The sequence below is a fragment of the Aristolochia californica genome, unplaced genomic scaffold, assembly GCF_029961685.1.
Source record: "Aristolochia californica isolate CCGP_79_NKW_82.1479 unplaced genomic scaffold, dmAriCali1.0.hap1 SCAF_9, whole genome shotgun sequence".
In the NCBI taxonomy this organism is placed as follows: domain Eukaryota; kingdom Viridiplantae; phylum Streptophyta; class Magnoliopsida; order Piperales; family Aristolochiaceae; genus Aristolochia; species Aristolochia californica.
In genome coordinates, this window is record NW_027182290.1 from 34,753,124 (window position 1) to 34,778,000 (window position 24,877).

General features: G+C 38.4%; 2 protein-coding genes across 3 annotated transcripts; one reads left to right on the plus strand and one right to left on the minus strand.

Moving 5' to 3' along the window:
- Positions 1 to 256: 256 nt before the first annotated feature.
- LOC137940857 (palmitoyl-acyl carrier protein thioesterase, chloroplastic-like) lies at positions 257 to 2,006 on the minus strand. The gene is made up of 6 exons (XM_068785975.1): positions 1,620 to 2,006; positions 1,335 to 1,468; positions 1,132 to 1,245; positions 868 to 1,036; positions 703 to 771; positions 257 to 589 (listed from the first exon to the last, which is right to left on the minus strand). The coding sequence occupies exons 1-6, from the start codon at positions 2,004 to 2,006 to the stop codon at positions 257 to 259; spliced, it is 1,206 nt and encodes a 401-aa protein (XP_068642076.1).
- Positions 2,007 to 7,269: 5,263 nt separating this feature from the next.
- Positions 7,270 to 24,867, plus strand: LOC137941213 (peptidyl-prolyl cis-trans isomerase CYP21-4-like). Of its 2 annotated transcripts, XM_068786529.1 has the most exons (9): positions 7,270 to 7,505; positions 7,620 to 7,791; positions 7,878 to 7,917; positions 8,036 to 8,080; positions 10,248 to 10,333; positions 11,162 to 11,299; positions 11,432 to 11,582; positions 20,347 to 20,392; positions 24,449 to 24,867. In XM_068786529.1, the coding sequence occupies exons 2-9, from the start codon at positions 7,640 to 7,642 to the stop codon at positions 24,454 to 24,456; spliced, it is 666 nt and encodes a 221-aa protein (XP_068642630.1). In that variant the 5' UTR covers positions 7,270 to 7,505; positions 7,620 to 7,639; the 3' UTR covers positions 24,457 to 24,867. The 2 variants fall into 2 exon arrangements, with proteins under 2 accessions (XP_068642630.1, XP_068642629.1); XM_068786528.1 differs by lacking the exon at positions 20,347 to 20,392.
- The last annotated feature ends 10 nt before the right edge of the window (positions 24,868 to 24,877 follow it).

Genomic DNA, 24,877 nt, shown 5'->3' on the forward strand with positions numbered 1-24,877 from the left:
CTGATATTTCCTTGGATCAACATTACATTTACCAGCACAAACGCTTCTTGTAGTTAACGAACTGCTCTCCCACTAATGGCTTCCAAAAATTCGAGCCTTCTGTCTGCGTACAACATCAGCCACCTTTTTTTTATTTGCACAATGAGTTCAAGAAATCCCCTTTGGCAGCATCAAATCTTCAAAAACAATATATGCACTTGACATTTTTTTATAACTGCTTAATTAACAATTGGAGTGCCCAACTTGAGCCAACCTCCTAAATGTTCGAGAAGGGCTTTAGAGAAGGTTTCTTCTTCCAACTTGTCCTTCCCCTTACAATCTCTTCGTTTTTGCTCTCCCCCTTTATCTGGAGTAGATGTGTATACCTTAGTGGCCATTTCTGAAGGGAGCTCATCTTTCCGTTGCCATTGACAATCTCCGGTGCTAGAGAGAACCTTCTGACCAGTTCCGTTTCGTTGCTTTCTTCTTTTACAATTTCTTCATCAGGATGGCAGAGGGACTGGACCATATCTGAACTTCCGCACTCCCTTCTGTATTCCAGTATTATACTGTAAAGTTGGTGATTCTTCAAGAAGGAGTCGGGGATGGCCTGCAGAAGAAACAATTCCGTGTTTAGCCTTTCTCAACTCTTTGTATGCATTTCACTGTGGATGATAGCCCCACGAATGAACAAAATTGATTGTGTTTTATGGTTTCTTTTACCTCAAGCATCCACTTGACATACTTCACATTGTTGACATGGTGATTCATGTCCAAGTCACTCCTCTTTGGCTGCATATAGAAATTTAGGGAGGAAGAAATGTCGATTTATGAGTAACTTCTTAGGAGAATGAAGCTTTATTTGGTTGATTCTGTATTTGCATATACCTTTAAGTTGCAGATCACATATTTCGCCTTATCATCCAATTTCTCAATCTTATCAGAAGCCTCTTCTGGGATTGCCTGCCTGTCAGTAAACCAAGGTGAAATTTCGTCCCTCACTTCTTCTGGCATTTTGGAGAGGCGTCTGGTGTGTTGGTTCATCATCACCCAGGTACTGCACACAGAAGAACTCTTTTAGATATATGATTCGACTATATTGGAGAAGAGATGTAGTGAAAGAACACAGGCAATAAATTCAGGTTGCTCAACCTGGTACCACGAGCAAATACTTGTCCTGATAGATGGCTTCGAATCAACCAATCTCTTTGCATACCATTCTTCCCTGATGCTCCAACCCATGTGTCAATTTCCACTATCTCTCCCCTATAATCCAAGTTAAGAAAGCCGTCAACCCAGTTGACGAACATGATACCGAGAGAACAGTAGTAATCAGTCATAGACGAAGAACTCACCAGATGGGGTAGCTATCTACTTGGACTTGCATTCTGGTCACAACCCATATGAGATTATTTCTCAACATGCCATGCGTTGCACCAAATCCATCGCCAAGAAGACCAGACATCCAGACGTGATTCAACGCAGTTTCCTACAAGCTCAGAACAAGTCACGGATTAGCAAAACCCGGAAAACGTTAGTTGGGTGAATGAATGCTTTTTCATATCCGTGATTCTGAAACTCTAATAGAGAGAGAGAGAGAGCAATAGAGAGTGACGAGATTGAGAAATGAAAATTGGAACCTGAAGAAGATTAAGAATGCTTTCTAATGTTGCGGTCTTATCAGGGCCAACTTCATAGGACCTGATGACAACCGTTTGTCTGTACCCAACCCCACCTTCGATGATGAGTCCATGTCGAAATGGATCAACCAATTGCTTCTTGGTGGGGATATTCTGACGATACTGATCTTCAACGTAGGTGGGCTTGGCGACGGAGGCTACGGAAGAAAGAGCCGCCGCTGTGCTGGATGTATAATTAGGAGCCTCACCTTTACCTGTTCCTCCTATACTAGTGTTCCCATTGATCTTGATGGAGTTCATCTTTGGCTTCTGGGTTGACGGGTCACTCCCTCTGATGGCCCAAGATCTGACTCTATAAGCAAACATACAAGAGGACAGAGAGGCCATTGCTCGTCGTGGGTCTGCGTGTAAGAGAGACGAAGAGAAAAGTTTGAAAAGGCGGGAGGCGTTTGGCGATGATCTTATAGAGGGGAGCTGGCGGACCAGTCGAAGTGATGTGACGGTTGAAAGACAAACTTGTGAAGCTCTTGTCATAGAGAAAGATGACTAGAACGAGGCTCTGGGTTGTAGTGGGAGAGGGAGGGAGGTCTGTGGGCATGGTGGGATTTATGGTATTAAAGCATTGGGAAGATCGTTCCCAGTGCAGGACAAACTCATTGGTTGAAGGGGCTCTTGTCATTTGGCTGTGGGAATGAGGCTTAGCTGACACCACTCCCCCCATCTGTTCCTTCGTGCTTGGGCTGGAAATTATCGAACTGGCCAAACATTCTTCCTCTCTGTCTCTCTCGGTCTCTCTCTCTCTAGCAATATTCTGACTTCGAATCCAATCGATTTGGGTCCCTTTTGCTGGTTAACATAATGGGTAAGACCTCTTCCACGTCACATAGCGTTACACTCTAAAAACATCTCCAATGTGCTAAAATTGAAAGCTTTCTCAGGAATCATTCCCCTTAATAGAATCCAAAGACTCCAAGAAACCTTCTAATATACAATGGTTGGTGGAGAATTGTGTACCAGATTCCTCTTTAAATTACTTCTCTTCGACAGATTCTACAATCCCAATATAATAAAAGTGTGTTTTTTCCCTTTAAACTGAAGTTGGAACTCAACACTAGATTCTTACACCAGAATTTGTTGTCACTTTGAATCGAGCAAAGGAAATTCGAACGGTGTCTTTTCTTGGGCAGCCACTGGCGTCTTTGGTGGAGAAAACTGAGGACGCAAGACAGACAAGGATCGAATCAACTTGAGACAAATAAATCTCTCAAATGGCACGCACTGATTTGTATGGTGAATCGATAGGAATAACTTAGTCTCAATTACTATTGGTGCAGTAATTGGACAGTTGTATGATTTTGGATTTGACTTGTTATCCATACCCCAAGTGAAGGTAAATTGATGAAGAACATTTGAAAAGCAAGCTAAAGAAATTTGTTCAATACATTATGAGAAGAAAGTGTAGGTGACATTGCATTGACATTAGGTTTAGTCCCAATGTTTCACTTTTTTTCCTCTTCTTCTCTCTAAAAGTCTCTCTTCTTGCTATTTGCTCTCCAAATGACGTATCCATCTACGTTGACATTATGTATGCAATACAAACTTAAAGATCGAAACCATGATCCTTATGTTCAAATCAAATCAGATGAACAAAAAAAAAAAAAAAATCAAAGAGATGCAAAAAAATATAAAAAAACACAACCTTAAAAGAAGACACCAAATATACATAGTTTGACAATTGCCTACATCTATAGGACGAGAGTAAACAATTCACTATTGTAGAGAGTATTATAAAGAAAAACTCGCTTTATGGTTTTTATTCTCCTTCACCTTTGAGCCTTCATACTTAATACAAGCTTCTACAAGATGTGATAATCACAAATCTCATATGTTTTTCCCTTTTTTTATTCACTTAAAACCCTCTCCCATTATCCATACGAAAGATTGATCATATTGGATGCCAATGTGGGCCCTTAACTTGATGGGGTCCACGACTTAAGTGAACCAAAATAATTTAAGGGTTCAAGTCACCCTTTGACTTAACATTCTCCACCTTAATTTGAAGCTGACAAAGATATGAGTCACCTCCACCTTAATGTGAAATCTCTTGTTTTACTAACTCAATTTGGATATGTTTACTGTTATTAGCAAATTTGAAGGTTTTCTGGTTTATACAATGCCTGAACTTATCTAAATTCTCCAGTTTTCTCAAAAAATTAGCCATTGTCTTTCATATACACTTTTCCCGACCGAGTTTCATCATCTTCTTCAATGAGTTCTCTTAATTTGTAAAATCGGATGTTTATATGCTTGGTTCTTGTATGAAGTATTGGATTCTTTGTAAGACAAAAAAAAACTTGGCTATCACATAATATGTTCACCTTTTCTTGAACAATGCAAACTCACCAACTAACCCCTTCAACCTGCTTCTTTTGTTGCTTTAAGGTAGCTATACACTCTTAAATGACTAGTTTGATCTTCAAGTCTAGTGTCAATGAAAGTTGACAAGGAGATTAATGACCAAAGGAGAAAACAGCAACCCCTAGGCCGGCCGCCCTTGGCCTAGTAAGAATAATAATCCTTATGACCAAACAAGGATTAGCCAACAAACTATGATTCAGGGAGGCTCGAAAACCTAAGCACTCAAGCTGACAATGGTCACACCTGCAAGGGAAGCATGAGTGCCACTATTGCGTAAAGGAGCCAAGGGATGTGTATGTATGGTAGCAAGTGGGTCCAAAATAGTAAGAGGGAGGTTCGACAAATCACTCAAGCCAACGACCTTTGCAATTGCAATGTCTGAGGGGTGCCATTAGGGGTCTCACTTAGAGGACAAGCTCATAGCAAGAAAACTTATGTACATCTCAGTGGCTATCGACGAACTAATAGGTCCTTCGCATTTACCCCTTCATAGACATTATATCATCAATATCATGTACATAATCAAAATTTACATTGACCTCACATTCCTTTCATATACAATGCATATGTCAGCCCATTTGCGAGATTGCCTAGATACCTGCTATCAAAACTAACAGTTTGTGAAGTATTAGGCCTTGTACGAATCATAACATACAATAATCACCCAACAACACTTGCATATGGAACTTCATACATGCACTCTTCTATGTAGTCTTTGGCACAAATTAAAAAATAATTTAAATGGTTAGCCAATGGAGTACTTACTAGTTTGGCCTCCCTCATGTGAAAATGAGCCAACACTTTCTCCAAGTACTTCCTTTTTAACAACTATATTTTTTCTTTAGAATGGTCTCTCTTTATTTCCATGCCTAAGGTTTTTCTAACACCCCCTAGGTCTTTCATATCAAACTCTATAATTAACAAAGAGTTCAACTGTTGTACTTCACTCTTGCTAGAGACAACTCAATAAGTTATCTACATAGATCATAAGCAAAATAATACAACCATCATCAAACAAATGATAATAAACACATGTATCATGCTTGCTTCGGTTACAGCCCTACATGCCTTAACATGAATCAATCAAAATGTTTATACCATTATTGTGGTACTTGTTTCAAGCTATAGAGTGACCTTTTTAGTTGACATACACAATCTTCCTTTCCTTGATCAACACACCCATTTGGTCCTATCATAGATACTTCTTCCTCCGCATCACCATGAAAGAAAATGATTTTGACGTCTAATTGTTCAAGTTTTATCATACATAACAAATCATAACTAAGAGCATCTATATAGAAGTGTTTAATCACGCTTGAGAAAGTTTAATTGAAATCCACCCCTTTTGTGCATACTCCTTGGCAACTAGTTGCACTTTTTACAGTATCCAATTCTTCATTTGCCCTCTCATGTATCTTATAGACCCAATTGTTACCTTTGGCTTTCTTTCCTTTTGGTAAAGGAACTAACTCTCAAGTTTGGTTCTTCTGAAGAGATTCGATCTTCCCTATCATAACTCCAAACATACAACTCCCATTATCATTTCCTCTAATTGCTCTTTATATGAACATGGCTTATCGGATCCCATCATCAGGGCATATGATTTTCATCTTGGTATCTCAATGGTTTTTGTATACTTTGTTTTATTTTCTTTTGGTAGTAGAGTATTTATCATATGAAACATGTAAGCTTCAAAATGAGACTCTTCTACTTTTTATTTCCGCTCGCTTGTCTCCACTTGCATAAAGGATTTCTCTATCTCTTTTGTTTGTTATTTACCTTCATGGAGTTCTTTAAACATTGAGTTTTACCTCTTTCTCATTCCCTAGAAAAATACAATACTTTGATTTTACATCTAACTTGGTGCATTACTCCTTTGTACATATACATATGTGGGACATCTAAATATGCAAAGTAAAAGTAATCAACTGGCTTACCGATCCATACTTCCTCAGGTATCTTAAGTTCAACCACTAAAGAGGGAGACATGTTTATTATATAGCATGCTACATGAATAGTCTCTACCTAAAATTCTTTCTCTAAGTCTGCAAAGAGCCTCATGCACCTATATCTAAGAGTGTCTTCCTATTCATCATCTTCACCACCCTATTCTATTATGTTGTACAAAAAAGTAGTAGGATGATAAACAATACCTTATTATTTAAAAATTCTATTTTTTTTAAGTGAACTCATTACCATTGTTAGACTTTAAAACCTTAGTTGCTTATCTAATTATTTCCCCAACTCTATTTTCAATGCCTAAATTTGGTGAATACTTCATATTTTTCCTTCGTAAAAGATCTTGAACCTTCTTTTAAAAGTCAACAAAGAATGAGATAAAGAAACACACACCATCTTTAGAAACACGAAGTTAGCGCCCCACAGATCAATACAAATATCTTTTGAGAAGAATCAATGTGTGTAAAAGCTAAGCTAGCAAGTTTTGAGCACCATGATTCTACTCATAGAAGTAGAAAAGATATTTATACACCCATTTATAAAAGCAAAACTTGCTAGCTTAGGTATACTTGTAATACTAGTACTTCTATATTTATAAATAAAGTTTAAAAGAGAAGGTTTGGTTAAGTTGACAACCCGTAAATTGTCTCCCTTTTCTCTCCTCAACGTCTTACTCCTTTTCTCTTTCTGCTTCTCATCCGTCACCTTCTCCTCTTCTCCTTTTTTTTTTACTTCATTATCTCAACGGTGAAGACTTAAAACGTTATGGAGTCCAAAAAGCAACAACCCTCTACCTTCTACAACATTATTATAAAAAGAATAGAACAAAACAAGAAGTTACGTCGTTAGAGTGATAAATCGACTTATATTTACATGCTAACAATAGGGTCTAACTATTAGATGATGCTCAAACATTAATTGAGTCATTAACCCCAAATTATAGTTTCTAAGAACTATTTGGAAACTTCATTCTTATGACATAATCCATCATTTAGCCATTGTTGTATGAGTAAAGATTTTCTTCATCTTCATTTATAATTAAATGGATATCATGGAAATACAAATGAACGGAAAAATGTATATGACTTTTCTTTATTGGTAAGCGTCTTATATGACTCTTTGGTTATCAAAATAGGCGGCTATCTGATTTTTCTTCTGACCTAAGTTCAGCCCATGAAGGCTTCTGACCCACGATGCTTCTCATTCTCAGCCCATGACATTTGCATGTCTTCACAGCTCCATTTTCCAACATTCGCACGATCCGCAGTTTATAGATAAAATTTGCGGAGCTGAAGATCTTTAACGGCACCGAAGTATCCCGAACCGAAGCGGACACGGCGAGGAAAGTGTGGGAGAGCAGATCGATCGCTGGAAAGACGAGAGTGGAGAAAGGGAGAGAGAAAAAAACGGAAAAAAAGTAGTCAGTTGCTCAGACGGAGAAATATAGGAAAAAAATTTCCTCACAACCTAGTCTGATTCTGTTTCCATTTCTGCTGTACGCTTACTCTGGTAAGCCTCTTTAATCTTCTGCTTTTAAAATTTTCGATAATTTCTTATTTATTTTAAGTATTGTCAGTGTGATTTTGTGCGATTTTAAAAGTTCCGGTTTTTTAATTTCGTCAGGAACGTGTAAAGAGACCTAGATGGCGAGAATCAAACCTCAGGCTCTTCTAATTCAAAGCAAGAAGAAAAAAGGTCCTACTCGCATCAGCATCAGCACTATAGTCACTTGCAATTTGATTGTTGTCTTGATCGTGTTGTCGTTGGTTGCAACATACAGACATTGGTCGCTGAGGTTGGTCGTATTTCCTCTTTTCATACGTACTTCTCGAGTTCATTTATTTAATTGCAAATCATGCTGTTGAGATCACTCTTTTGCAGGTCGAGAACTGAACTGGAAGATGGCTCGCAAAATATCGAGGCATGTTCAGTCACACTTTCTGCTAATTTACTTTTTTAAGAGATTTCTTTATCGGATCTTTCATCTACTAGTGTATTTTTTAGCGACATTTTTTCAAATCGATGGTTTTTGGTTACAGGATGCTGAAGCTAGAGAATTGAAATTTGAGCTTCCTAGTTATGCTGTAAGTTCCTTCACCTACAGTAGTTTAATATATCGATTTATGACTGCTCATTATATTTATGATTCAAGCTCCATAAAAGAGGACAACCAGCTTAAAACCTTTGTTGCATCTCCCACAGTGGATCTAGGAATATAGAAAGAGAAGAAAAGGGGAAGAGTTAGCGGTTTATCAGACATATATCTACATCTGGAAATTCTCCTTTATGTGGACCTCACTATTTTCTCTTTTTTCTGTTGTTTTGATTATCATTTGTTGCAACTGTGATGGATGTTCATCCCGGAATATTGCTTCCACATTTCTTAAACTCAACTTTGAGAACAATTTCCAATACCCAGATCTAAAGGTTAGAAATGATGGTCTTCCTGTTAAATACAGGAGACTTGAGTTATCAGGAGGTATGAGCATATGCCACTACAAAACATAGAAAACCAACGGGTTAAAGTTATACAGCAGACACATGTCATATGCATAAGCTGTTTTACTGTGATAAAACCATTAAGTAGATGTCCTCAGTGGGATTGCTATTTTCATTGGATTAGACTTTGCTCACTGACAAGTTATAAGCTGGATTTGGGTCACTTTAAGCTGGAACGAAAACGAATCCATGTCTCTGATGCTTGCATTAGAGTGCTCCCTCTGGTGTTATTAGAGGCATCAACCTAGGCAGTTAGGCCATTGCTTTAGGTCTCCCACACGCCAAAATCACCTATGTGAGTTTTTTCATAGATGTAACTCTTTAGTCATTGAATTTTTTCAAAAGGAATCTTTGAGTTGTTAATTAATTCCAGTGGTATTCCTTGTCCTTGAGTATTATCTTGGTTATACTAAATTAGATGTGTGCTTGGTTTTACTTTTTCTTGTTTGCATCTACAATGGTAATGACAATTGATAAGAGGGAGTTTAAATAATAAATAATTTAATTTATGATATATTAATTTGGCACTCATCCACTTTCATAATTCTCATTGATATCATGGTTATAGATTTGATGATGACGTAATACTTTGAAGTCTACCATCAATGCCACTATGCATATGCCATTTGACAAGTGAGGGTATTTCTTTTAGAGAGATAAATTTTGAATTGACACTGATCTTCGCTATTGTGTTATATGAAATTTAATGTCTACAATTACTTGACCATATTTAAGAGCACTACCATGGCTATTGATTTAAGAGAACTGGCTATTGATTTTGTTCTACTTTCACTGGAAAGATAGAAATATCAGGTTGTTTGTCTTGTTAGTTTTAATTTATTAATATTTATGTTACAAGTTGTTTTAGTATTAATATTTAGGTAGTAAAATAACGATTTTTATCTCTTCTTGTTACCATTTTCTCTAAATGTTGTTTTTAAAATTTCTCATACATTTGTGTTTTGCAAAATCTTCTTATTTCTTCTTTCATCGCCTGATGTTGTGTTTGCTATTTGAAAATTGAAGAGTAATATGAGAAGGGGAAACAGGTGGGCCCCCTACTGGAGATGGGGGAAGCCGCTAAAAATAAAAAGAGCAGAAAAGTAAAAAGAAAAACAAGGGGAAATTATCAAGAGAGCCTATTTACAACAATATCACTGAGAAGAACACCCTCTTGAGAAGGACATTCACTTGAAGTTGTTGATGACATCATTTTAGGTTCCCAATGTTAGAAGTTCATATGGTTTGGTATTTTTATTGACGTTAGACCTTTGTATAAAAAGTTGTTATATTTTTTATTAATCTGTCCTCCACAATCATCGTCCACCTTCCACTTCTTAACTAAATTATGGTGAATTACTTGGGCCTATGACAACCAGGAGCGGCTGTTTCTGATCTGTTTGCTTGGCCAACTGCTGGAGGTTGTCCAACAGCCTCTCTGGTAAATGACATAGATCCATCCTTGGACCAAAGAACCTTATGATAATGTGATATGTGACACGATAATATGTTCTTGTGATAAATAACATATTGTCATTGTTTATGAAATATGTCCATCCTTGGACCAGACTACTAGTTTTTATTGTTTTGGAAATGGCTGATTCATGATATTCTAATCTTTGCTTGGTTTGCTTGAAATACAAAGTTGAATTATTAAGCACTATTCAGACTGATATGTTCTTTCCAATTGTTGTATGTAATTTTGATTTCATTATTGGCATGCTGTTTACCTTTTTTATTGTATTGTACTAGGTTTTAAATACCTCAAAAGGTTTGATAACCGTGGAGCTTCACAAAGAGTCTTCTCCTGAGATTGTGGATAGATTCCTTGACCTGTGGTGAGTTCTTCTGAGATATGCTATTATGCAAACTATAAATGTGTGGAGAAGGGGAGCCTGGATGAATTACAACAGGGTTGGATACCATGATAGGTACTTAAAAATCTTTTACCAATTACGGAGTGTACAATAATGAAATCTTGGAAGAAGAAAGTGAGAAAAAGAAAGAGAAGACAGTGAAGGAAACTATCTGGTCAGGGGAAAAGGTCAACCCCTAACCTCTTTATTATTAGCTTCTAGTAATTACAAGAGAAAAGGATAAAATATCCCTACTCTAGCTATCTCTCTTACAGCCTCCAAACAGTTAAAAAACCGAAGTAAAAATTATATTGATGAACACATCTCATTCATGTCTGTAACTATAAGTTCAGAACACAATACCCTAAAGTGAAATTACCAAAATACCCCTGACCTTTAACATGGAGCATTATTAATCTGTATAAGGCAATGCAGCCTGTATCAGATGGTTCAATATCCAAAAGTTTTTGTCTGAGAGACAAATTGTTGCATTGGTACAATGAACCCTGTGTTGGACATTGAATGTTCTCTTTTTTCTCCTTTTTACTTTTTGCTGCCAATGCATTGTTGTAGCTGCAATCTGAAATATTTTGACCAAGAAAAAACATTATTTTATTTTTTTCTTGGGCTTTTTAGTTTTCTGAGCTTTCATTGTCTCTGTGGAAAGGAGTTGTCATTTTCATTTTGTTTTTGTTCTGGCTTTTCTGAATTATTGAAGACGTTTGCACTTTCAGGATAATATTTATCTGTTTCTTCCATGTTCTTGGTTTTCTTCAGAATGGAAAAGCTGATAAAAATCTCCTCATGCAGCAACAAGGGATACTTCAAAGGCATGCTTTTTCATCGTGTGGTGAAGAACTTTGTAATTGAGGGAGGAGAGCCTCAAGGAGTTGGAACTGCAGAAGATTGGACTTCCCGTGGGAAAACTCAGAGTCAACTTGCAACTAGGTTTGTTTGCTTCTAGGTTTTGTTGATTCTGTTTCTTCTTTGATTTATGTAAAATCATTTTTCACAATAATGATATTTTGCCATTCGAAAAAGTAAAATAATGATTTATTGTTTTTTTTATGATATTTCCAGTCCAAAGCATGAAGCTTTTATGCTTGGAACTTCGAAGATGAAGCAAGATAACTCAGGGTTTCAGCTTTTCGTCACAACTGCACCTATCCCTGATTTAAATGATAAGCTAATTGTGTTCGGCCGGGTCATCAAGGGCGAGGATATTGTTCAGGTAAGCCAAATACTCAAGCATTGTTAGTTTGCGAAATGGGTCATGGTGTTTCCATTCAGTGAAGTTTCTCTTCTCTTTTTTGTTTTTGTCTAGAACATTTTAGGAGAACTGTATTAATTTTGTCCAAGCATAAAAGCTTAACTAGTTTTGTCTTCAGAACTAAACAGTGTCACATTCCTGAGGGCTTTGCACCTAAATCACATCTTCCGAAGAACTTTATATTTGACAAGATGGATTGAACTGAAACCAGCTAGACCCCTTCATGGTGGAAAAATGAAATAAGTATTGACATCATTGTCCATTAGTGCAACCATGCCTTTTGCTTATTATTTGGTTGTTTCTTTGACTGTGGCAAGAGGAGTGTGGGAGGCAGAAAAGGAAACTTATCCAAAGGGGGCCTGAGATGCTCGGGATACAGGCAGTGGATGACATCTACGGGCAGCGGAAAACAATAATGACTCACACAATACTATTCCTATAGTCACACTTCGTGCGTCCTATCAGTTTACCATTAGGCTACTTTCCTGCTTCCTACCACATGTCACCGTTATGTACTCGTTTGTGTCTATTTCATAGCTATCTAGTAGGCCCAACATGACTTCTGCTGTTACCTAGAACTTCTTCGGGGTTTGACCCTATTCCTGTCGGCTTACCACCACGTGGGCAATTCCGTCGATGCGGTCCTCACGGTCTTCAGAGCGCCCCGAGCCGTTCCTATTAACCGTTGCGGCTCCATGGCTGCTTCAGCAGGGTAGAGCACAGCTCCGTTTCGTTTTCTACCTCGGAGTGTAACCGAATAATTCCAAGTCTCTAGCTTCTGTCCTATTTGGCACTATTTCGATACTATTTCTTTTTGACGAGTGAACAGTAAACATGAATAGTTATCATGAATAGTAAAAATGAACAGTACTTTTGAACAGTACTTTGGAACAGTAAAAACAAACACTGTGGAGATCAATACATAAATGCGGAACATGAACAGTAAAAACAACTACTGTACGAATCACAATATTAAAAACATGCGGAAATATAAAAAACATTGTCTAAAACAAAACATAAAATACATACCTTTAAAAAAAGGAAAAAGAAAAACTACTTATCTACATAACTCCCGAAGTTACCGACCGTGGCACCGGTCGGTTCCCTCTTTTCTACTCAGCCATTACGGCTGTTAAGCACATACCGTGCTTGAGGAACTTGCCGGAGAAAGATCGCCGGAAATCTCCTTCTTCTTCGGAACTAATGCTCGGCTATTGTTGAGTTGCTCCAAGTTTCGATGTCTCAACCTCTGGAGGAGCATCGTATTTATAGCTGAAGATTTTTCAGCTCTTCCACTTTTACCCTTGATTGAAAGGTGTGTGTTTAAAGACAAAGGGTAACTTTTGTCTTTTTGGCATGTCTTTTTTGCCCTTGCATTATTACCTTTCGGCGCCGAAAGCAGGGGTAGAAATGTCGTTTCTGCTTGTGACATCATGATGATGACGTGCAGGAATCTTGTTTCGCCATCTTTGTTGACTTGGTGTAGCCGTCATTGATGACTTTTGTAGCCGTCATTGCGGACTTTTGAGCCGCCTTTGCTGACTTTGTTTTCGTCGTGGGCCTAGTCTGCTGACTTGGCTGCTGACTAGTCGGTTGACGTGGCTGCTGACTGCTCATTCGGACAGCTGCCTTTCTGTGCACAATTTACAGGTGTGCTCCTTTGGAAAAGTCTTCTGGGCCATTTGGCAGAAGCTTTCCTTTGATGTTTTGCTGAAGGGGATATTTCCGCCAAGAAGTTTCTTCAGCGTAGCTTCGAGACTGGTCTGGACGGTTGCCGGAGTCTCTTTATAGCTTTTCGAGGTGATCGTCAGTGGGACGGAGGTCTTGTAGACGAAGCTTCTCTTTTTCTGAATCAGCTGTTGTATGAGCTGTATCAGCTTCTTGAGCCCGTGGATACGTCTGGTTGGCCAGACTGCTTCTGGGCAAGGCTTGGCTTTTGGAACATGTCTGGGATCATATTCCATATTTGCGTCACCTTCTTTGATGCTTTCAATAGTCACGACAGAAATGCTTGGAAACATCTTTGTGTCAGTAACAATTTCAGCAATACAGGAAACGAAATGAAATCGAATTCCTTTACTCTTTGTTATGGAGATGAAACTTTTGCAAGCCTCCATAATTTCCTTTGGCATTTTCTCCAATACTGATAAGTCGGTGGAGGGCAATACCATTTGTTTTATGAATCCATATGCATAAAGCATGAATGCATATTTTGAGTCTATTTCATGACTCAGCTTCACTTGATTCCAACTGTTGCTGGGCTCAGTGGTGAAGAAGGGAGTGTTCATCCCTTGTCCAATTTGTTCATTCCATCTCTGGAATTGAACAGTATGATCGGATTCGATCTTTGAACGAACGCTGTCCACCTTTTGAGGGCGTAGCGAGGGTTCCTCAGACATAATGTCCGAAAGTTTTAAAGGTTTAAATTTCTTTAAAAACTCAAACTCATTAAAACTAGTTTTATCTGGTTTATTTAGGCTTTTCAACCTTGTAAACTCAGACGGGGTAACCAATTTTGTCTTGAATGATTTCTCATTCCTAGACAAGTCCGTTTCCATCAGGGATGGATCCGTTAAGACTTCCTTTTCAGTTCTAGACTGACAGGTAGAAGTCCCTGATTCCGATTTCAACGAAATCGTTAAGGTTTCCTTTCCAGCTCTTGACTGGCAGGTAGAAATCCCTGATTCCCCTATCTTCAGAGAAGATTGGGTTGTGATTTCCTTCTCATGCCTGGCATGACCGGTAGAAATCCCGGGTCGACCTGTGTTTATCAAAACACTAAAGTCATCCGTCTGCTGATTAGCTGACGTTGTGGCTGCCTTTTCTCGCGATGGAGATCCGGTAGAAGTCCCGGAGGAGCTTGGCATTTCATGCCGTTGAGTGAGTTCTTTTAACTCTTCGGTTAATTCTTTAACCTTGAGTTGTAAGACTTTTCCACTTAACCCGTAATGGGCACAATTCTCCTGAATGTCTCCTCATTCTGAGAGAACTAAAAGACTGTCGAATAGTGACTGTAGGGTTGAGAGCAATACCGTGAGTGTGGCAATTGCTGCTGCTAGGTCCGTTAGGGTGCTGCTAAGGGGATCCATTTTACCTGTCTGTAACACAAGAAAATTCTCGAGTAAGAGTGTCAGGTAAATAGTTTTTATCTCCTTTAATGTGTTCAACAGTAAAAGAGAATTGAAAGAACCATTGCTACCAACGGAGTAACCTACCGCGACAAAGTGAATCTTCTAAATTTCTTGTCATAAAACCGACAAAATTTTTACAGTCAGTTCTTACCAGAAATTCTTTGGGAGCGAGATAAATATAAAACTTTTTTATCCCATTCTTTACTGCTAAAATTTCTTTTTCATAAGAATGATAGTTTGTTTCAGCAGATGAAAATGTTCCTGATGTATATTTGCATATTCTTTCAGAATCATTGATTTTGCATTTTAGGACTGCTGCCCAAGTGTGATCAGAGGCGTCAGTTTCTAAAATCAGATTTGCATCTGGATCGGGTAGAGTTAACACCGGGAGGTGTTTCATCATTTGTTTGATCCGGATTACTTCAAAACTATCAGTGGGTGTCCATTCCCATTTGACGTCTTTCTTTAGTTTCTTTTGAAGGGGTTTCCTAATTTCTGCTAAATTCTGTATGAATTGTTCAGCATATGTTAGGCATCCTAAGAAACGTTGAAATTGTTTTATATCTTCAATTTCATTCGGAAAAGCAGCTAGTTTTTCCAGAATATGATTTTGAAGAATGATTTCTCCTTTTGAGATGTTTAGACCTAAGAAATCTATCTTGGTTTTAAACAACTCTGATTTCTTTTTGCTGAGTGCTATCCCAGCATTTTTTAAGGCATTTAAGACCTTCAGTAATTGCTCTTTATATTGATCCTTGATTTCTGAAAAGACTAGGATATCATCAACATAAACTAAGCAAAATTTAAAGAATGGTTTGAGGATATCATCCATTCTTCTTTGAAATATGTTGGGTGCTTGTTTTAACCCAAAGGGCATTACAAGCCACTCATAATGTCCTGAAGGACAACTGAATGCAGTTAGGGGAATAGCTCTTTCGGTTAGACGAATTTGCCAAAACCCAGATTTGCAATCAAATTTAGAAAACCATTGTTTTCCTCTTATGGCAGCTATTAATCTTTCTTTGTTAGGAAGATAGTAGCCATCCATTTTTGTGGCTTCATTAACCTTTTTATAGTTAATGACCATTCGAGCTTTACCTCGTTTTATCTCTGCGTGATTTCTTACCAGGAAAGCAGGAGATGTATGTGGAGAATGACTTGCGTGGATTAAACCTTGAGCCAGCAAATCATGTATCTGTGTTGAGAATTCTTCAACATCAGAAGGAGTATAAACCATAGGTTTTTCTCGGATTTCTTTTTCAGGATTAAGAAGTTCGAGGTCTGCATATGGTTTTTGTTTATGCCACCATTCTAAGGGTTTCTCATAACAGGTGGATTCGAGAAGTTGCTGAACTTCAGATTCACAGGACTCAGCGAGGAGCAGAGTTTCTAAGGGAGGAATCTCATCACCACGCTTGAGGCCTTTTTTGAAGACCTGATGGAGGACAGCTCCATTGCCAGAAATGGCATAGGCTTCAGTGGGTTTTACTGCATAGACAAATACAACAATATTATCGATTTCACGTCGAGTGCGACATCGAAGTTTATAGTAGGCTGGTGTTTGCTCTACAGGGGCATGAAACATGAGCCATTCATTGCCTAGGACTAAATCTGGTCCTGAATTTATGTCTGATCCTAAACTAATGAGTTTTGGAATCAGAAACTTTTCACCTCCAATGTCGAGATGAATGTTGCGGGCTTCGGCCGGAAGAGAGATTGTTTCTCCGGAGCCAACTGTTACTTGAAGTGGTATTTCAAGAGGTTTCCATAGATCCATGGGAAGTAGATTTTGTCTAGCTAGACAATATGAACTTCCTGTATCTACGAGAGCGTGTATATGGAATTTGATATATCCGGGTAGTTTAAGCATGACCGTGATATAAGAATTTCCAGATGCAACATGCTCTGCGTTTATGCGGATACTCATTTAGAGAAGGAGTCTGAAGAGTCTGACATGTTTTCTGAGTTTTCAGAGGAGGAAGACTCAGTTTCGAGATGAAGTTCATATACTTCATTTTCTGACTGGACGTCATCGTGATGGATGAGTACCAATCCATTTTTTTTCGGCTAGTAACATGTATGTACTGTACCGCCGTTGTTGTTTATCATTTGGACAATCTCTGGCGAAATGTCCTTCTTTCTGGCATATCCAGCATTTGCATTTGCTTGGGGTTTTCCCCTTTGGGCAGTATGCATTTGACCCTTTACTGGATGTGGTGGGGCCAGAATTTGTTCTTTTCTTAAAGTATCTCTTTTTAGGAGTATACCTTGTTGTAAAACTTTTTTGTATCCTAAATTTTTTCTGTTGAAATTTCTTAGGATATTTTCGTTGCTTATGGGAGGTGGTTTTGCAACCATAGGCTCCTACATTTTTGTTCTGGTTTGAACAACATAATGTTTGTTTATTTGCCTTACTACTTTTCTTTTGTAGTTTTTGGGCTTCACAAAGATTTGCCAACATGTCTTGTACAAATCTATGTCTTCTTCCTAAAGTATCAATGTTTAGGAAAATATCCATGGTTAAAGTACCAAGTTCTGGATTGTTTTGCCAATATTTTGTAATGTAGTCTTTTTCTGCTACATGTGCAAATGGTTCTGGCAATTTTGCATAAAAGATAGACAGATAAGGTTTGTGATCTTCTTTTTGCAGTTTATAGAAGTAGCTTGCAAACTCGCAGTAATACTTCTCATAAAAACAAATGTTACAGATTTGTAACTTGTTTAATTTCTGAAGAGTTTCTAAACGTTTTCTTTGCTTAGTACTCTCATTGTAGGCTTCTAGGGTTGGATGTATTCCTAGAAATTCTTTTGATATCTTAGCCACTAATCCTTTCAAGATATTGGCTATCGATATTGAGGTATTAGCTCGTTTTTGGTCTTCGGGAAGGTTGTCCCACCAAAGAGCTACATTACCCTGTAAAACATGGGTAAAGAAATTAAATGCTGATTCTTGGTTCCAAGGTTCATGCATATTTGCAGCATTGCTCATGCTTCTTTCCCAATCTTTAAGGACTTTTTCTCCATCCTTGGGGCAATCCAAGTTGAGGTAAAATCCAAAAGGGTTTATGCTATCTATGGTTTGGTGTCCCTTAGTAGCATTTGAAGGATCGACATTTGTGTATTTTGTCGAATACTTTTGTCCTCCCAGGGATATTTTGGAGTGGGAGAAACTTTCTCGTTCTTGCGGATGAACCGCAGTACGGTTTCGGAAGTTATCTTGAAAGCTATCTTCCATGTGGGTATCTCGTACCCTTGAAGTTTCTGCTTCAAAATGGTCGCTACCACGAAGCATTCGAAACCTTTTACCAAGATCATCTGCTTTTTTGTCTTTAGCAGAGTAGTCTGTTTTCTTGGTATTTTCTTCTTCTGCAACTTCATCAGATTCCCAGGCTTCTGGTTCACTGTCGTGTTGCTCTTGTTGTTTACTAGAAGAAGGTTTTTCTTCTTGAACATAATAAATCGGTTGTCGACCGAAGGTATTATATTCTGCGTAAACTTCATCATCGGTGGAGGATGATGCTTCTGAAGCGATCCTAAAAGCAGGTGGTGCTGGATCCTTTTTTCTTCTAGGTGCTATGCAGGGTGTTGCAAAGTACACTAGGTTTTTAAGTCATCCGGTGATGTCAGGAAGGCCTAATGGTAATGGAGTTTCCATATCCATTAAATATAAAAACTCATTCATTTTTACAAAGCTAGGAGGTTTAGCTTTTGTTTGATTTTGTCGATCTGGCATCGAAATAGATGGATGCGATTCGTATACCTTTCCCAATGGAAATTGTACATTTCCCTGGCGAAGATAGTATCATCTTCTGGTTGAAGCATGTTTCTTAGCAAGAGAGTGAAGGCTAGACCTTCTCTCTTTCGTTGCAAATGATCTAAAAGTTTTTGCCAATAGATCATCTATTTTTGGGATGCTATCCAGGCTTGTTCAGCATCGTCCTTTGTCCGGAATTTTCTGTGAGAATTTCCGGGAAATCCTATGACTTGAGCTTGGGCTTCTTCCCAGCTGTCATATATTCCTGTTTCTCTTCCTATGAAGACAACATACCAGTATTTTGTTTTTTCTGGTTTTCCGTATGTACTTGTAGAGGCTTCTCCTGTTGAAGCGGTGTCTACAGGTTGAGATACGGTTTCTTCATGGGTCATTCTGTAGATTTCTCTTTGCAGAATGATTACCAAATCTTCTAAGAATTGCTTAGATAGTATATTCTTGAAGTTCAAGTTGTTCAATCCTGATTTGGTGTTTCAGGTCTTTGATAACTTGTTTTAATCCTACTGGACCGAGTCCTAAGAATCGTCCATCTCGGATTATTCTTCTTCCTTCGTTGTTATAATTTACAACTAAAGGATTTTCTTCGAGCTCTTTGAGTTTGGCTTGAACTCGTGCGAGTCGATCTTTTAACTGTCGAATCCAGACCCTCTGGAATTCGATTTGATTATCATACCTTCTGGTCATGATATACTCTCGCAGTCGCAAATAGTTGATAAGTCTTATCTCTGGATTAGACCTATTTCGTTCCATAATGGACTTTTGGTTTTGTACATTTGTTCCTTACAAATGTTACTTGGGATGTGACCGGTATGGGTCGTAACTGTTTGGGAGTATGTATACCTAAACAGAAAGAATCAAAGATAAGCTTTGACTTCTTTGACACATACAAAACCAAGTCTAATACTAGGCTCTAATACCATTTACAAACACAAAAAGAAGACCAAAAACCTTATCTGTCTATCTTTTATGCAAAATTGCCAGAACCATTTGCACATGTAGCAGAAAAAGACTACATTACAAAGTATTGGCAAAACAACCCAGAACTTGGTACTTTAACCATGGATATTTTCCTAAACATTGATACTTTAGGAAGAAGACATAGATTTGTACAAGACATGTTGGCAAATCTTTGTGAAGCCCAAAAACTACAAAAGAAAAGTAGTAAGGCAAATAAACAAACATTATGTTGTTCAAACCAGAACAAAAATGTAGGAGCTTATGGTTGCAAAAACACCTCCCATAAGCAACGAAAACATCCTAAGAAATTTCAACAGAAAAAATTTAGGATACAAAAAAGTTCTACAACAAGGTATACTCCTAAAAAGAGATACTTTAAGAAAAGAACAAATTCTGGCCCCACCACATCCAGTAAAGGGTCAAATGTATACTGCCCAAAGGAGAAAAACCCAAGCAAATGCAAATGCTGGATATGCCAGAAAGAAGGACATTTCGCCAGAGATTGTCCAAATGATAAACAACAACGGCGGTACAGTATATACATGTTACTAGCCGAAGAAAATGGATTGGAAATCATCCATTACGATGACATCCAGTCAGAAGATGAAGTATATGAACTTCATCTCGAAACTGAGTCTTCCTCCTCGGAAAACTCAGAAAATATGAGTGACTCTTCAGGCACAACTTTTGCCTAATATTCGGTTATGCTTTTGCCTTCCCGTTATAGAAATGGTAGCAAGCGTGGTGATTTGATTTATCTCCCACTATTGTCATAAAATACTTTCTCTACTCCTGCATCATGCATTATAGAGAATTTTTATAATTAACCATACTCTTACCACTCGAGAATTTTCTTGTGTTACAGACAGGTAAAATGGATCCCCTCAGCAGCAGCAATTGCCACACTCACGGTATTGCTCTCAACCCTACAGTCACTATTCGACAGTCTTTTAGTTCTTTCAGAACGAGGAGACATACATGAGAATTGTGCCCGTTACGGGTTAAGTGGAGAAGTCTTACAACTCAAGGTTAAGGAATTAACCGAAGAGTTAAAAGAACTCACTCAACGGCATGAAATGCCAAGCTCCTCCGGGACTTCTACCGGATCTCCATCGCGAGAAAAGGAAGCCACAACGTCAGCTAATTAGCAGACGGATGACTTTAGCGTTTTGATAAACACAGGTCGACCCAGGATTTCTACCGGTCATGCCAGGCATGAGAAGGAAATCACAACCCAATCTTCTCTGAAGATAGGGGAATCAGGGATTTCTACCTGCCAGTCAAGAGCTGGAAAGGAAACCTTAACGATTTCGTTGAAATCGGAATCAGGGACTTCTACCTGTCAGTCTAGAACTGAAAAGGAAGTCTTAACGGATCCATCCCTGATGGAAACGGACTTGTCTAGGAATGAGAAATCATTCAAGACAAAATTGGTTACCCCGTCTGAGTTTACAAGGTTGAAAAGCCTAAATAAACCAGATAAAACTAGTTTTAATGAGTTTGAGTTTTTAAAGAAATTTAAACCTTTAAAACTTTCGGACATTATGTCTGAGGAACCCTCGCTACGCCCTCAAAAGGTGGACAGCGTTCGTTCAAAGATTGAATCCGATCATACTGTTCAATTCCAGAGATGGAATGAACAAATTGGACAAGGGATGAACACTCCCTTCTTCACCACTGAGCCCAGCAACAGTTGGAATCAAGTGAAGCTGAGTCATGAAATAGACTCAAAATATGCATCCATGCTTTATGCATATGGATTCATAAAACAAATGGTATTGCCCTCCACCGACTTATCAGTATTGGAGAAAATGCCAAAGGAAATTATGGAGGCTTGCAAAAGTTTCATCTCCATAACAAAGAGTAAAGGAATTCGACTTCATTTCGTTTCCTGTATTGCTGAAATTGTTACTGACACAAAGATGTTTCCAAGCATTTCTGTTGTGACTATTGAAAGCATCAAAGAAGGTGACGCAAATATGGAATATGATCCCAGACATGTTCCAAAAGCCAAGCCTTGCCCAGAAGCAGTCTGGCCAACCAGACGTATCCACGGGCTCAAGAAGCTGATACAGCTCATACAACAGCTGATTCAGAAAAAGAGAAGCTTCGTCTACAAGACCTCCGTTCCACTGACGATCATCTCGAAAAGCTATAAAGAGACTCCGGCAACCGTCCAGACCAGTCTCGAAGCTACGCTGAAGAAACTTCTTGGAGGAAATATCCCCTTTAGCAAAACATCAAAGGAAAGCTTTTGCCAGATGGCCCAGAAGACTTTTCCAAAGGAGCACACCTGTAAATTGTGCACAGAAAGGCAGCTGTCCGAATGAGCAGTCAGCAGCCACGTCAACCGACTAGTCAGCAGCCAAGTCAGCAGACTAGGCCCACGACGAAAACAAAGTCAGCAAAGGCGGCTCAAAAATCCGCAATGACGGCTACAAAAGTCATCAATGACGGCTACACCAAGTCAACAAAGATGGCGAAACAAGATTCCTGCACGTCATCATCATGATGTCACAAGCAGAAACGACATTTCTACCCCTGCTTTCGGCGCCGAAAGGTAATAATGCAAGGGTAAAAAAGACATGCCAAAAAGACAAAAGTTACCCTTTGTCTTTAAACACACACCTTTCAATCAAGGGTAAAGGTGGAAGAACTGAAAAATCTTCAGCTATAAATACGATGCTCCTCCAGAGGTTGAGACATCGAAACTTGGAGCAACTCAACAATAGCCGAGCATTAGTTCCGAAGAAGAAGGAGATTTCCGGCGATCTTTCTCCGGCAAGTTCCTCAAGCACGGTATGTGCTTAACAGCCGTAATGGCTGAGTAGAAAAGAGGGAACCGACCGGTGCCACGGTCGGTAACTTCGGGAGTTATGTAGATAAGTAGTTTTTCTTTTTCCTTTTTTTAAAGGTATGTATTTTATGTTTTGTTTTAGACAATGTTTTTTATATTTCCGCATGTTTGTAATATTGTGATTCGTACAGTAGTTGTTTTTACTGTTCATGTTCCGCATTTATGTATTAATCTCCACAGTGTTCCAAAGTTACTGTTCATTTTTACTATTCATGATTACTATTCATGTTTACTGTTCACTCGTCAAAAAGAAATAGTATCGAAATAGTGCCAAATAGGACAGAAGCTAGAGACTTGGAATTATTCGGTTACGCTTCGAGGTAGAAAACGAAACGGAGTTGTGCTCTACCCTGCTGAAGCAGCCATGGAGCCGCAACGGTTAATAGGAACGGCTCGGGGCCCTCTGAAGACCGTGAGGACCGCATCGACGGAATTGCCCACGTGGTGGTAAGCCGACAGGAATAGGGTCAAACCCCGAAGAAGTTCTAGGTAGCAGCAAAAGTCATGTTGGGCCTACTAGATAGCTATGAAATAGACACAAACGAGTACATAACGGTGACATGTGGTAGGAAGCAGGAAAGTAGCCTAATAGTAAACTGATAGGACGGACGAAGTGTGACTATAGGAATAGTATTGTGTGAGTCATTGTTGTTTTCCGCTGCCTGTAGATGTCATCCACTGCCTGTATCCCGAGACTGGCAGGTAGCAGTCCCTAGGATTCTTGTTCCGCTGCCCTGTTTCCCTAGGTTGTCTTCCGCTGTGTACAAGTCTGCTAGAGATTCGTTGTCGATATCATAGCAATAGTGCTTTGGTATCAGTATTCCGATGTCAGAGTCTGCTAGTCTGCTAGAGACTCTCTGTGTGTTTGTAAATTGTCGAAATAGTTAAGGACCTTTAGGGATGCAAAATTCTTAATTGTTATCTGAATATGCCTATGCTGATATTAAAAGGATAACTTCTTTTTTATGTGTGAAAATGGGTTGTTATTATGGTTCGCAACAGCTACTTAAATATCTTATTTTTGCTTGTGGTAAATCCTTTTTGGAAGTCTTATGAACTCTGATGGCTCATCAACTTTATGTCCATGCTGTCTCATCAACTTTTTTGGAGTTTTTAGTATTTAAAATTGTCATGAATATGGTTTCTTTACTTCACTACTGTGCATGATTTTGAACCATCTGCACCCTTTTTAAATAAAATTTGCATTGTCCATAAGTAAATTTTAAAAAAAAGAAGAAGAACAGTATTCTGAATTGTAAATTGGGGGCTGATGTCATTGTGAAACCTGAAACTGGTACAAATTTTATGAGGTTGTTTATGTCCTTGCAACGAAGAATTTGAGCCCCTTACTTGGGATTTTACTTTCTTGTCCCATTTGGGCTTTGGTCATTAACTTGAGGTCCTTTGGGTGACTTCTTAATAGAGGAAGATTATTTGTTACCTTGAGAATACCTAAATGTTTCAGTTTTTACTCCTACAACTTAAAAAATACACTTCTACAACTATTCCTTTTTGTCAGCTAGTGACTTTGGTATCAAGTGTGATCACCAAAATCTGCAATGCCACCTGTTTGCAAGTTTGTTGGATTGCTGAATTCTTGTAGCCATCATACTTCCCAGCTTTTTTTTATCAATTTTGGTTTGTCTATCCAATAAGTCTTTGCTCTGCCTTTTTGGAACAGAATTTTGTACTCATAGAAAGTAGGATTGTGTCTGTCATTGAATTACTAAACTAGTTTGCACCATTTACGTTGTTATAATATAAAAGTTGCTATGATTTTGGGTTTAATTAAAACAGGGAAGAGTTTAAATTATTTATGTTGATGCCCGAATACCTAAATTAAGTAGTGGGAAATAATAATCTTCTTTCATTGCATAACTTTCTGCATTCCTTTATTGATAAAAAAATAACATTTGTTTTCTTTTGCCAAACTGATAAGGGCACTGAACAGGTTGGTCATAATTATTATCAAAACTCTGTTTAAACTTATTTTTTGCACAAATTTATAATTTTCTCTAATTATATAGCTATGCACTGTCTTTATTTTTCACAGTTACTGGGAGAAGTTGATTCAAGTGTTTATTTTACTGTGATTTTTCTCTGCTTTCAGGAAATTGAAGAGGTTGATACCGACGAACACTTCCGCCCCAAGTCTCCTATAGGGATCATCAATATCATATTGAAACGAGAACCATGATCTTCATTCTTGGATGCTGAACGCTTTCTGACACTGAGTTACTTCAACCTCTGTCTGGGATATTACTTTGCTCACACCTCGGCACCTTCTGAATGTAAACTCGGCTTTAACAAGAAGATGGCTTTTGTTGGGATACAGTAGATACGAATGTTTTAGCTCGTATATGCCTGTTCCGGGAAGGGTCGCCAACTTCTATTTTGTCAGTTGTATCATTATGATTCTATTTGTCCCCATGGCCCATGCTTCAGTTTCACGAATAATTTTTGTTGGTTCTTTGTATTAAAGAAAACAATGAGATGAAGTATTTCATGTTGGGTTTTCCAACGGAGAAAGCAGCCTTGC

Excerpts from the sequence above, each read along its gene's own strand:
- LOC137940857 (XM_068785975.1), bottom strand. The coding sequence starts at position 2,006 with ATGGCCTCTCTGTCCTCTTGTATGTTTGCTTATAGAGTCAGATCTTGG. Across the intron at positions 1,246-1,334 it reads GTAGATAGCTACCCCATCTG|GGGAGAGATAGTGGAAATTG; the intron begins GTGAGTTCTTCG and ends CTTGGATTATAG. Across the intron at positions 772-867 it reads ATGTGATCTGCAACTTAAAG|CCAAAGAGGAGTGACTTGGA; the intron begins GTATATGCAAAT and ends TTCTATATGCAG.
- LOC137941213 (XM_068786528.1), top strand. The coding sequence starts at position 7,640 with ATGGCGAGAATCAAACCTCAGGCTCTTCTAATTCAAAGCAAGAAGAAA. Across the intron at positions 10,334-11,161 it reads GATAGATTCCTTGACCTGTG|CAACAAGGGATACTTCAAAG; the intron begins GTGAGTTCTTCT and ends CTCCTCATGCAG. Across the intron at positions 11,300-11,431 it reads CAGAGTCAACTTGCAACTAG|TCCAAAGCATGAAGCTTTTA; the intron begins GTTTGTTTGCTT and ends TGATATTTCCAG.